The sequence below is a fragment of the Candoia aspera genome, chromosome 3 (genome assembly GCF_035149785.1).
Source record: "Candoia aspera isolate rCanAsp1 chromosome 3, rCanAsp1.hap2, whole genome shotgun sequence".
Classification (NCBI taxonomy): domain Eukaryota; kingdom Metazoa; phylum Chordata; class Lepidosauria; order Squamata; family Boidae; genus Candoia; species Candoia aspera.
In genome coordinates this window covers 89968977-89982989 of record NC_086155.1, presented here as the reverse complement: position 1 = coordinate 89982989, position 14013 = coordinate 89968977, and the positions used below count along the sequence as shown (strand labels likewise).

The window sequence follows — 14013 nt, the reverse complement described above, 5'->3', positions numbered from 1 at the left end:
TCAACCATCTCCTGATTTCTAGGCTAGTGTCTTAACCACCAAACCAAACTAAACTGGCTCTCCATATAATAGTAAGAGCTAGTTTGGTGTAGTGGTTAAGGCACCAGATTAAAAACTGGGAGACTGTGAGTTCTAGTCCCACCTTAGTAACATAGCCAGCCAGTCATTCTCTCTCAGCCCTTGGAAAAAGGCAATGGCAAGCCACTTTTGAAATCTTGCCAAGAAAACTGTAGGGACTAGTCCAGGCAGTCACCAGGAGTCAATACTGACTTGAAGGTACCATATAACAGTGGCATTTCCAAAATCCATGTTGAAATGCTGCTAACCCATCTAGAAACTGGTATTCTGAATTAAATATATTGCTGAATATGTGAAACTGCTCAGGTAGTAAAAGATTTGTTAATGTGTTTGTAATCCCAGCATTACATTTATTAATCCATATTTTATGACACCTAGTAGAATTGAGGATAGTTTGAGGCATTATAGTGTTTTCATGCCTAGTTAGGAGAACTTCTCAGCTTAATAATTACATTAAGCAAGACATGTAAGATAAAGTTTTCCATACATTTAATATAAAGGCACTTCATGTGACACTTACAATAAAATGCTAATCATAAATTATGTTTTAGTAAAGAAAAAAGGTCACATTTTTGCCTTTTTTCATTCAATTTAAGTGTATTTTTTTAATCCCTTAGGAAAAAATCTTACTACTATATATCTGATACCTTAATTTGTATAACTTCTATTTCTAACTACAGAAGGTAAACTTAAGAAAGAGCTTTCCAGGAGTGCTAATATAGCTTGCTGCCACTAACCCAAAAATGCCTGGTATTTTTCCTTTTGCAATTTAGTATGCAACTGAAGATTTAATCGAATATGACTATGACTATGGGGATCCAGATTATAAAGATTATAAAGACCTTGAAACTGTAACAGAGGGACCCCCACTATACGACGAGACTGTAGCACACACTGAGGTAACAACATGTGGTGTGTTTATTGTCTGATGTCCGTCGTCCTTGTCTGTCTTATGGTTTTGTCATGTGGTGTCTTATTGTTAATCAAGCTCCCCCTTTTCTCTTTCCTTTCCTGTTTGTTCAAGGAACTCATTTTAATTCAACAAGGGCAGCCAAGACGATTGACAGGAAATCATTATTTGTTGTCCTTTGCTTATCCTGCTACCTTTCATGTCTTCTGCTATGCCCCTTTTGTTTATTTATGTTCTCCCATTCCATCTTTCACCCCCTTTTTCAGAAAAAGAACAAAGCCCCAAAGAAGAAGAGGTCAGTGATCGCTAGCTCAAAGAACAACTCCCAAAAGTTCACATTCAAAAAATCTGAAACACTGTCATCCAAGAAGAAGAAACGCTCTCAAGCTGCAGCAAAAGGCAAAATAGGGGTAAAGGTAGCTCAGAAATAATCAAGATCTCTCCTAGACTGAGCTGGAAGATCTCTGATGATGAAAACAAGTAGCTCTAACCCTTAGTAGCTGAAAACACCACTGGCTAATATTGTAATCTAGTTAAAGAGAGATTCCTCTGAAGTGTTTATCTTTTTCCTTGCCTGTTAACTTTGTACTTTCTCTTTCATATTAGGCCAACATTGTTGATGAATATCATGAGTATAATGTGGCTGAAACTGACTATGGAACTGAAGCTTACCAGACTGTGACTCCTAGTCAGACAACTGGACCAAATGAGGTAATGAGGAATAGAGAAATATAAAGCTGTGGCTATTTCAAAGATTTTTATCAGTAAAAAATATTACCAAGTCATTATCAGTTTTATATATATATATATCCCACCTTTATTATTTTTTATAAATAACTCAAGGCAGGGAACATACTTCTTCCTCCTCCTATTTTCCCCACAACAACAACCCTGTGAGGTGAGTTGGACTGGGTCAGAGGGACTGGCCCAAGGTCACCCAGCCGGCTTCCATGCCTAAGGCGGGACTAGAACTCACAGTCTCCTGGTTTCTAGCCTGATGCCTTAACCACTAGACCAAACTGGCTGCTTAATGTTATTTAAGAGAACAGCTAAAGACGAAAGTCATGTGTGTTATGTATCTGAGATCCAGTTTTGCAGGATCTCATTGTCATATTCAGTCTTTACCTGAGAAATGACTTCAAGAGATTACAACACTATTTTCTTTAGGAATGCAGTCATATACATTTTTGGATGTCAAGCAAAACATTCAGTAATGGCCAAGCACAGCTCAAGGATAACTAAGCATGATGTTAGACATTGCCCACATTTCTTATTTCTGTGGCATGAAAGGAAGTGTTCGTTTTTTTTCAGTAGTTGTTATAGAGAAGATGTATTCCAAATGAGATCCCTATTTAAGAGAGAAAAACATAGTGAATGGATGGTGACTGGATAGCCATTTAGCTATGTACAAGAAAGTCAGTTTATTCACGTCTATATTGCAATTTCATTCACATCAAATATTGAATGAAATGCACAACACCATAAGGATAAGGATCTGGATATCCTCTGCTGTGTTCACATGATTCCCAGTTCAGTATGGGAATCCATACACAGAAGCTTTTGTCAAGTACAGTTCTCATTTGCTGGTTAGGGATAGCTGTTTCTATATCTCTAGACTTACACTGAGATCTAAATGTATCTTTCTTTAGACAATGAATCGAAAGCTTTACTGAAAGTTAGCCTTGACTCTCTGTTGCTGAAATCTGCTCATTTCTGAGTGTGCATAATCAGCTAATATTTATGAATGTGGATACTGTGATTCATAAATATTGCCATGCTGAAAAATGAGATTTTAAGCAATAATTTCTAAAGGTTTTGTATTCTGCTAAAGTAGATACGTTTATTTTGGAGCTTGATTGTCTTATTCGAAAGCTAGCTTCTGTGCGTATTGAAGAAAATGCTATTTAACTAATGCTAGTGCTTAACAGTTTAATGCTTGGTTTCACACAGCTCTCAGTCAGGACTTTCAGAGTTGTTATCTTCTGTGGTAGCAGCTTTTTATGTTGAATCAATGCTGAACCATGTTTTCTTTATTAAGGATATAAAAATAAAATTGCATAAGCCTAAGATTTTGCAAAATAGTGCATACTGATAAAAAGGCTTAGCTTTTTATCTTTACATATGGATGGATTTTTAAAAATAATATCGTAGATTCATAGAATAAAAGGTTGGGACATTGTAGATCATCTAGTCCATCTAGTCCATCTAGTACAGAAATTACTGCAGCTTCGCTAACAGAGAGCCATTAAGTCTCTGTTTAAAGACCTCCAGTGAAGAACAGGCCACTGCATCTTAGAGCAGTCTATTCCATTTTGAACAACTCTTACCATTACAATTTTTTTCTTCTGCCAGCTAAAATCTACTTCCTTGTAATTTAAATTCATCATTTATTGTCCTGTCTTCTGAAACAACTCTGAACAAGTCTGCCCTATTTTCACATGGCGGCACTTCAAATACTCTCCCTGCAGTTTTTGCTTTTCCAGACTAAGCTCCTCCAGCTGTTCCATATAGGTTTTTACTTTCAGGCACCTTATCCTTTTGGTTGGTCTTGCCTGGGCTTACTCTAGTTTGTAACTGTCCTGCCCAAAGTGCAGTGCCCCAAACCAGATACAGTGTGCTAAGTGTAACCTAACCAGTGCAGAACAGAGAAGAACCATGATTTCTCATGAACTTGAACTGTACTTCTGTTGATGCAGCTCAGGATTGCCAAGTGATGCTTTATTTTTTTTAAAAATGTTCACAAACTGATGTAATAAGCTGTTCTAGAGTTTTCTCTAGTATCAGTGTCAAGCTGATTGGTCTGAAGTTATTCTAGTCTTAGGAAGAACATTTGCCTTTTTCCAGTCTTCTGGCATGATGCTTATACTCCATGATTTCTCAAAGATCAAAGAAGGTCCTGAGACGACATCTGCACACTGCTTTAAAACGCTTGGCAACGGTCATTGTAGGACATAAAAATAAGATAGTAACATAGTCTTAATCAACATTGCCTGAGAACTCTGTGTTTTTAGCAGTGTTACTGACATTACCATGTGTGAAGCCAAGCATAAAAACTTAGAAGTAATTGGTAAATAAACACACAGACCACACATGCACCCACTGCTGTAGTTATGTCTTACGAATGGCATGTCTGAGAAATCCAATTTGTCACTAAATAATCTAACTACATCAATTCCAGTATCACTAGGGTTTCGTTTAATAGATGTGTAAATGATAAAATATTAATTTACAAAAGAATTAATGTCATTGCACATATGCAAATACGTTTGGGAAATCTTTTAATAACTCTGAAAAACTGACTTCTGAGTTTTTCAGAAACAAATTAAAAGATGTCAAGCTGACCAGCTGTTGTTTTATTTTGCAAACCATTATATTAAAAACTGAAATGCTTACATCGCTTTACTAACTGTAATCCACATATTCATCCTGTCCCCCCAAACCTCTACTGCTTATATGAATAGCAAATTCCTGTTGAAGAAGTATTTACTGAAGAATACATAACGGGAGAGGATTATAATTCAAAGACTAAAAAAACTGAGGAAACACATTATGGAAGCAGAGGAGTAGACCACAGTGAATCTGAAGTTCTGGTAGATGGAGATTTAGGCGAATATGATTTTTATGAATATAAAGAATATGAAGAGAAGCCAACCAATCCTACTAATGAGGAGTTTGGGCCTGGTGTTCCAGCAGAGACTGATATCACAGAAACAACCGTAAGTTGGATGCATTCGAGATAGTCTTCAAAGATGCTGAATAGCTAGCAGTTCTTTTTAGCTTTCTATGTTTTCTATCACTTGATTAGAGGTGGAAAATGGAGAAGGGAATACCTAGATACTCCCATAAAATGACTTGGTTAAAAGTTTGATTTTAAAATATAACCCAGTATGAACATAGAACTCTGAATTTGGGAATTAACATCCACATCATGTGGGTGTTGTGTTGGCTTGTGCTTTTGCAATTCTAGAGATAAAAGAGATTTTGTTAAATTGAATTTCATTTTGAGCTATTTATAAATGAGATGGATTCTCCTAGCCAATAAGGGTTTGTAAAATGTATATACAGTATAATCCTACATACTGGGGAAGGAGGCATCAAACACAATATGATTAGCTGACTATGTATTAATTTAAAAAATATATATATCCCTCCTTTCTTTGAAAAAATAATCCCAGCGTAGACACAGTACATACAATATCATTTGAAAACCTAATAATATAAAAAGTGGTTTGTGTGAAAAATAAAATGAATAGAACTTTGGCCCTTCATTTTTCATAAATCCCAACAAAACAAGAGTTACCTTCAGCCAGTGCTAATAGTAGTATCAGACTGACCTCTAACAGAAGGATGTTCCATCTATTGTAGATTCTGGCTTCATAAACATTCATAAACTGGATGAAGTTTATTTTTTTGCAAAGGCACACCTGATGCCAGAGGGTCAGTTATATTGCATTAAGTTATCCAAGCTATCTAGACTTGCAGGTGCAGTTTTATCTGAATGTTTCAAAGTATCAGTAAGTTACAAACCTCTTCAAATATATGTACGGTAGGAGCTCAAGAAGATTGATCCATTAGCTACTCTGGGACCCACTATGACCCCAAACTGGAAATTCTTCACTGAATGCCTCATTGAAATTAAGAGTAGCATGCATTTGATTCCTTATTATTACTTACTAGCTTCAAACCATTATCTCCCACTGGGAGTTGTGGATTTGGATTTGGGGGCTTTGGAATTCTCATTAATGTAGGGGACAGATACATCCAATACAACATTGGAACAAATGTCTCCTAGAATATATGTATTTCCTACCTTACAATTTATGTATCACTCAGTCCATCAGGGTGGAAAATAATGTACAGAATGATACAAACAGTGGAATAAAAACAGTAACATTTAAAAAAAATTAAACATAAACCAGACAAATCATAAGAAGATGATGAATAAATCTTCAGAAAAGAAAAACAAAGATGATTAAGAGCTCATAACTGGGTAGGACAGTTATAGTGGGTGGCCCCTACTCTGTTGTTTTTTAGAAGAGCTCTGAAGACCTGGCTTTTCACCCAGGCCTTTGGCAAGGGAGAGGGAGACCCCTTGTTTCATTTTACCATTACCTTTTTATGTTTTATTGATTTGATTGTAATTTATTTGATTGTTGTGAGTTGCCCAGAGTCATTGAGAGTCAGGTGGCATACAAGTTTAGTTAATTAATTAATGAATAATTAGACTTAATGAGGAGAAATAGGCATCATATAGGCTTGACTCCAGACTAACATAAGGGTGAGTTTTCTCCTTTCCTGGTTCCCCCCGCCACCCCCTTCTGCTTGGTGCAGCCTGTGCCAGATTTCTGCCAGGATAAATCTGATTTATTCATGTCATTTATAAGCTACCTCTGTAGATATATAAGCGGGTAAGTGAACTTCTGCTCTCTCATGCACAAATAGCTGAATATACAATTTGTATTTACAAACTGTTTGTGCTTATGGCAGCCTAATCCCATGACTCCTTCAGTACATAAACTTAAACCTGTACATAAAAAACCCTGCCACAACCTTTTTTGAATCTATAGAACAAAAATGTTACTGGTCAGATTGGATATCATGGATTGACTCTTAGAAGAGTACTTTTCAGGATTCTTATTTTAAGAGAAAATATTCTATCACAGGAGACGTTTGTAGTACTGACTGCACCTCCTTTATTAATATTAATATGAAGGAAGTTAGCAAACAGATACTACTTGGGAAAGGGACCACATTCAGTGGATGTTTATATCAGAGTTGTTGATTTGGACTGATTCTGCTAAGCCATTTTGGTTATCAGTTTATTAATATGGGGAACTCCTTTGACTGTGTTCCAAAGTAAGTCATATGCTGATATTTAAAGTTCTATTCCAGGCAACTCCAGATAGGATGAGTTTCTGTCAGCATAGGTAAGGCTGGGTAGAGGTTTCTATGGATCTAAGGCAGCCTATTAATTTCTCATGGAAATTAGGATCTCACTTGCAGGTTAGGAATAGGTTAAATGCTAAGGATTTTCAAAGTGTCACGCTTATGACTAGAATGTCGTGCTTCAGTTTTCAGTTTTGTGAAGATCTAATGGAAGACCAATGAATTCTAAGAATCTCAGGAAGTTCTCAGAAACAAAGTATTTAAGTTTGACCTATATTCTTATATATTTGTGCATTGATTCGGTAGGTGAATGGCCGTCATGTGTATGGAGAAAAAGGACAGAAAGGAGAAGCAGCTGTCATTGAACCAGTGAGTATGTTATTTATATTTATTTATTTATCTATCTATTGGTAAGTGTAACAGCCAGAAGATATGATGAAGTACAACCAAAAATATAGGAGTGCTAATAAAATCAGAAAAAATAGAATAATGAATAAATGGGTGAAATTAAAAGTATATCCATAAAACGTTAATAGAGAACTAGCTCAGTGCTTCAACATATTAGTAAATCTAGCCATATAAACCATCTATGGCTCCGTCTTCTCAGTTTTAGTACAATATGTTATTTCAATTCAATTATATTTATACAATATCCTTAGATTCTTAATATTCTGTTATGTAGGTGCTGTAGAATATTAAAAGGTAGGTAAGAGAGAAGAAGGGAAAAAAGTGGACATTCTATCAATATTAATTACGGTTTCGAGTGAGTATGTTATAAGCTAGTCCTCAAAAAGCTTCAGAAGTTGTTTTTTCCCCCCTGCTTTATTTCCTCTTGATAAATGGATCACAGTGAGATGACTTCACCGTGTAAATAGACATAAGTCTTGGAGTCCTTTTCAATCTGAGGACCATTAATGAATGAATTAATTAAAACAGATTTATAAGGCTGCCCAACTCACACATGGTGACTGTAGGCAGCTTACAGAATTAAAACCATAAAAACACAATAGACACCCCCCAGCAGCAGCCAACACATTCATATCAGCCACTTGATTGACTCCAAAGCAGCCTGGGGTCCCCAGGCCTGTTGACAGAACCACGTCTTCAGGGCCTTCCAGAACAGGAGCAAGGAATGGGCCAATCTTACATCTGGGAGGATGGTGTTCCAACAGGAGGGAGTGGCCCCACTAGGTGTACCTCCCTAACTGAAGGGACCTGCAACATTCCCTGCCTCCCCGCTCTGGTGGGCCAGGTGGATGTGACTGGGGAAAGGCAGTACTGCAAATAACCTGGTACCAAGCCATGTGTGAGGTTTCAGCCCGCGTCTGACTCTGAAAACGAACCCTATCCGGAGTCAGTGGGGGAAACCGAAACTGCCTAGGAGAGGCTTGAAAAAGCAGAACCAGGAAGGGACTCAGCAGAGTGGGAGAAATGGCAAATGGGGATTGGACAAGCTCTGGTGGGGGATTTGAACTCTGTAATCAGCACGCGAGGCAGGAGAGCTGAGAAGCGCGTGAACCAGAAAGCAGCCCAGTTGGCTGCTGGAGGGAAAAGGCACGGAAGGGATCAGCATAAAAGGCAGAAGCGTGAAGAGCAAGCTGCCGGAGACAACCGAGCCTTTGAACTCAGCACTTGTGGAAGAGTCCTTACCTGCATCGGACGCCTCACCTGTAGCCAGACTGGAATCAGCGCCAGCGTCTTCTACCTCCGAAGATTTGCCTTCTGCACCAGCCGCTTCAGAGGATGCTCCTCCTGCCATGGCTGAGCACAGTCTCGTGTCTAGCTTGGGACCTCGTCACCGCGTTTCAGCGCCAATCAGGTGTGCACCCAGCCCTGCTCCTAGCCCACAGCCTCACCTAGGATCTCCAGTCCACTCCTGCCTCGTTCCAAGCCCACAGCCATGTCTAGAATCTGCAGTCCAGTCTAGCCTGGTTCCAAGCTCTCAGCCCTGCCTAGGAACTCTAGTCCAGTCCAGCTTTGTTCCAAGCCTGTAGTCTTGCCTCGAGTCTCCAGTCCAGTCCAGCCTTGCTTCCGGTTCTCAGCCTTGCCTCGAGTCTCCAGTCCAGTCCAGCCTTGCTTCCGGTTCTCAGCCTTGCCTCGAGTCTCCAGTCCAGTCTTGCCCCCAGAGTCAAGCCTTGTCCAGTGGTTCCAGTTCAGTCTCGCCTAGCCTCTAGTGTCAGTCCAGTCCTATCTGCATTCCAGGTCACAGATCCTTGCCTCCGGCTTCTGCTTTGCCACACACTCTAGCTTCACCAAGTCTTGACAGCTTCCATCAGAGAGTTAGCTGAATTCTCCCTTGCTGTTTTGCCACAGCCTGACCCTGCAGCCGTGCCTGTTCATCTGTCTTTGCCTGGGTGGTCCTGATTAGAACTACCTTGCCTCATTATTCACCAGGACTCTATTACTGTAAATAGTTGTTTTAAATAAAGAGTTTTGATAAGAATTCTGCAGCTCCCACAAAAGAGGTGACACATGCACAAGTCTAGGCTTGTGCAAAACTATGCAAGCTGCTGCATTTTGAAGCAACTGAGGCTTCTGGATACTTTTCAAGGGCAGCCCCATGTAGAGTTCATTACAACAGTCCAAACAGGAGGTGACTAAGGCACAGGTGACTGTGAGAAGGGCCTGTTGGTCCAGGAATGGGTGTAGCTGGCACACAACAAGCAGTTGTGCAAAGGCTCTCCGTGCCATGACTACCACCTGCTCTTTGAGCAGGAGTTGTGAATCCAGGAGAGGCCCCAAGTTACGCACAGGTCTGTCTGGGGCAGTGCAACCCCATCCAAGACCAAAGATGGTAATTCTCTGGAAACCAAAGCTTAAGGTTGTGTTATAGTGCAATCCTATCAATTCAGGAAAAGCTATAGAAGAAAGTCCCATGTTCAGTCTAAGTAGGGAGGGAAAACTCCTTTCTGAAACCATGTGGAGGGGCTGCTAATTTTTCTAGACCAGGGTGAGCCATTTGGGGTCTGGGACACACAACTTGCTTCTCTCGCCAGTTAAAAAACCAAGCATGACATAAGCCTGGGAAAAGCAGGAAGCAGCAGAACGGCTTGATCACTGTTCTGAATCTTCTTTTTGTGGGAATGATTTTTATGATAGTGGATTATAAATGCTGTACTTTTCTGATCTGTGGGAGTTTTCTTCAAATTTGCCACTCTTTCTCGATTTTATTTATTTATTTTCCTTTCCATCTTTAGTTAGAATTTCCACTTCTAGAAATAGTTATTTTTTATCTCCTTTAGGAGGATCATACTAATAGATATTGCTGCTAGCCTAGAGGATGGCAGAACATAAAATACATAAGCCAAAATTGAACCCATATCAATAATAGAGAAACATTTGTAAAAAAGAATCCGAATAAATGTCTGTCTTTCCAAGTTACAGTAAGCCTACTACTGTGGCACATGCCAGGTCCTCCTCTAAGAGCATCAGCAAGCAGTGCAAATACCCTCTTAATAAACCAGTATAACCATGAATATAAAGAGCTTCTGAAATAGCATAAAGTACTACTGAAGCAAAAAGGCATCTGGTTTTTACTCAGCTTTTGTAAGATAGGTGTTGAAAAGCAGTGCTCATGATGGAACTGCTAGTTATGTTTTTTCAAGAAGCTAAAACAACATATTTGATTAGGTTTCTGTTTGGAATAGGGATATATGAATAAGGTGTTTTTTTCCTTTGATATTTATATTATTGCATTTGCTAGTGTGTCACTGTAGTGAAAGACAACAGGACTGCATGCTTTTATAAACACAAATTCCTAGTGTATACAAATCCAGATGTCAAGAGAATTGTAGATAACCTTCTATGCTTCTCTTGTTTTCTATATGAAAAGATTCCCATCCCTCAATAATATTATGCAAGAATTATATCTTTCTAATATAATTTATCAATAGTTTGGCTCATCCAGTGAGTTGCTTGTCTAAGGCAGTGGTAGGCAACAAGTGGCCTGTGGGTTGCATGTAGCCTCCAGCTCTTTCTTTTTCCTTTTTGCAAGATCACACCACTGAAATTCAGTGACAAATTGCTCATTCACAACGGTGCATTTTTTTTGGGGGGAAGGGTTATTTATTTTAAAACAAGGATGAAAATATGTGCATTCAGCCTTGTTTCACTTACTGGCACTTTATATTCCATGTAAAACTCAATTTCTCCAAAAAAATAGGCTGGAAAATTTGGCCGTGCCTCCTCCTCTGATATCCTCCACATTGCTGCCTTGCCCCATTAAAAACAACAACAACAGTTGTCTTCCACTGGTTGCTTTTTCATACTTCTTGGGAACCATATAATCACCAGTAGGAACATGCAATGCTACTGGTGGGTTTGCAACCCAGACTGAACAGAGCATGGGGATATTTTCGTGGACATTTTTATCTACACTGAGAGCTAATTTCCTTTTAGGACTTTTTTTTTTTAACCAAAGGCAAGAGGCAACAAAATGTTCAGAAACCATTCCACTAAGTAGGATTAGAGAGATCTTTTAATCACCATGTAATCTCTCATTGCCTAGGATTACTCAAGAGGTCAGTTGTGGAAGCTCTGCAGTTATGCTGTTTTACCTGTATTTACTCTTTGAGCCACCAGCAACAGAGCATGTGGATAATTCTGAATTTGCCTTATAGTGTAATGCTATTACTTGGCTAGAATCACTTAAATCAGCCTCCCAAAACTATTTCATTTTAGTTTTTTTAGGAGAACAAATCCCAGAATTCTCACTCAACATATCTAAACTAGCTGAGAATTTGAGGCACTGAAGTCCCAATTCATCTGGAACAAGCTAAACTGAGAAAGACTGCTCTTAACAGAGAAACAAGACCAACTTAAGGGCAGAAAGTTGGCACCAAATCAATAGCATATGGGGGAATAGAGAGTAGCAGAGAAGCATGAAAAAATATATTCGCTCTATGTTGGACTCCAGCTTTAAGGCAGGGCCAGTGGAGGATACGGGGGCAAAGTCTGGCATGGTTATCTGGGGGGAGTTTGATCCGGTTGCACCTGAGGAAGTGGACAGGGCCTTCACAGCTACTAGTTCGGTCACTTCTGTATTAGATCCATGCCCTTCCTGGTTGATCAAGGCTGCCTGGGAGGAGGCGTGTGATTGGGTCTGGGTGGTGGTTAATTCTCTTTGAGAGAGGGGGTGCTCCTGCCGGCTCTTAAGGAGGCGGTGGTGCATTGTCTCCTCAAGGGGCCATCGCTCGACCCAACCAGCCTGGACAGTTTTGGTCCAGTCTCCAACCTCCCCTTTTTGGGGACGGTTGTGGAGAGAGTGGTCACGTGGCAGTTGCAGAGGACCCTGGATGAAGCGGATTATCTAGACCCTTTTCAGTCAGGGTTCAGGCCGGGTTATGGGACTGAGAGGGCATTGATCGCACTCTTAGATGACCTCTGGCGGGAGTGAGATGGGGGCAGTGCGACCATCCTTGCTCTTCTTGACCTCTCAGCAGCCTTCGATACCATCGATCATGGTATCCTTCTGGACCGGCTTCGGGAGTTGGGGGTGGGCGGCACAGTGTTGTGCTGGTTCTCTTCCTTCCTCCGGGGTCAGTTCCACTCAGTGTTGATGGGGGGGAAAGGTCCAGCCCATGTCCCCTACTCTGTGGGGTGCCTCAGGGCTCGGTTCTCTCCCCTTTCCTATTTAACATCTACATGAGACCGTTGGGGGAGGTGATCCGATGGTTTGGGGTAAGATACCATCAATATGCTGATGATACTCAGCTTTATATCTCTACCCCAGACCGCCTGAGTGATGCCGTGGATGTCCTGACCCAGTGCCTGGAGGCTGTAAGGGCCTGGATGGGGTGCAATGGGCTTCGACTCAACCCAAGCAAGACTGAGTGTCTTTGGGTTTGTGGGCCTCCCGGTGCTAAGGTTTTTCTACCTTTGGTCTTGGATGCGGTTGCACTGCCCCAGACAGACTTGGTGTGCAATCTGGGCGTCCTCATAGACTCATGGCTCCTGTTCGAAGAGCAGGTGGCAGCCGTGGCTAGGAGGGCCTTTGCACACCTTCGGTTTGTGCGCCAGTTGCGCCCATTCCTAGACCGAGAGGCTTTGCTCATAGTCACTCATGCCCTCGTGACCTCCCGTCTGGACTACTGTAATGCGCTCTACATGGGGCTTTCCTTGAAGAGCATTCAGAAGCTTCAACTGGTGCAGAATACAGCTGCACGGATAGTAAATGGTGTCGGGTACTCGACACATGTAACACCACTGCTACAGGAGCTGCATTGGTTGCCGGTGTGCTTCTGGGTGCAATTCAATGAGCTGGTTGTCACCTTTAAAGCCCTTCATGGCTTGGGGCCGGGTTACCTAAGGGACTGCCTTCTCCCAGTTGTTTCTGCCCATCCAATTCGATCTAGTATGTTGGGTATGCTGCTGGTCCCATCAGCCAGGGAGTGTCAGTTGGCGGGAACTAGAAGGCATTCCTTCTCTTTCATAGTGCCTGCTCTCTGGAACACCCTCCCTCCAGAAATTAGGATGTCCCTGACCCTGCTGGCTTTTCATAAGGCCGTGAAGACCTGGCTTTGTGCCCGGGCCTGGGGCCTTGAACGTGTGGATGGTCCCTCTCTTGGCTGTATTAACATTCATGCATTGCTCGCTTGGCAGCCATGTATATTTATTCTGTATTTATTTTATATTTTAACTGTTTTAATTGTAATTGTTCTAATTGTTTTATGGTTTTATTGTTGTAAGCTGCCCAGAGTCACTTGCTGAGATGGGCGGCTATAGAAATCAACCAATCAATCAAATAAATAAATAAATAAATTGCTCAGCATTGGCAGGGAATTCGGTAACAAATTTGAAAATCCTTGATTTTTGGTCTGAAAATCAGAATAATACATTTCATACTGAAACATTCAAACTATTCCCAGCAGGGGAGAATGGGATAGCTTCTAGCACCATGCTTTGAAGTTGGGTGGCCTAGGGCTTATTCCTCAGTGGTTGTAAGCTTTATTTTTTCAACCCAGTTAGAGAGTATTCAGGGAGCCCCATTGACCCTAGACAGGAAAACCTAAGAGAGGCCTGGCCATTTGGTCTCTAGCAGGAAAAGTGGTAGCAGCTGCACCAAACACACAACTCTGGTGTGTAGGCAGAACCAGGATAAAGCCTGCCCAGAGAAAATGTTAGCTAGGAAACCTAAGAAG

The 14013-nt window shown here is 40.9% G+C and overlaps 1 protein-coding gene across 1 annotated transcript in view; it reads left to right on the top strand.

The window, feature by feature from the left end:
• COL11A1 (collagen type XI alpha 1 chain) overlaps positions 1-14013 on the top strand; it is a 256753-nt gene that overhangs the window by 75005 nt on the left and 167735 nt on the right. The window contains exons 6-8 of the mRNA XM_063299875.1: positions 1595-1699; positions 4450-4704; positions 7181-7243. Of these exons, the coding sequence (XP_063155945.1) occupies positions 1595-1699; positions 4450-4704; positions 7181-7243 (423 nt within the window). The remainder of the gene's footprint in view (positions 1-1594; positions 1700-4449; positions 4705-7180; positions 7244-14013) is intronic.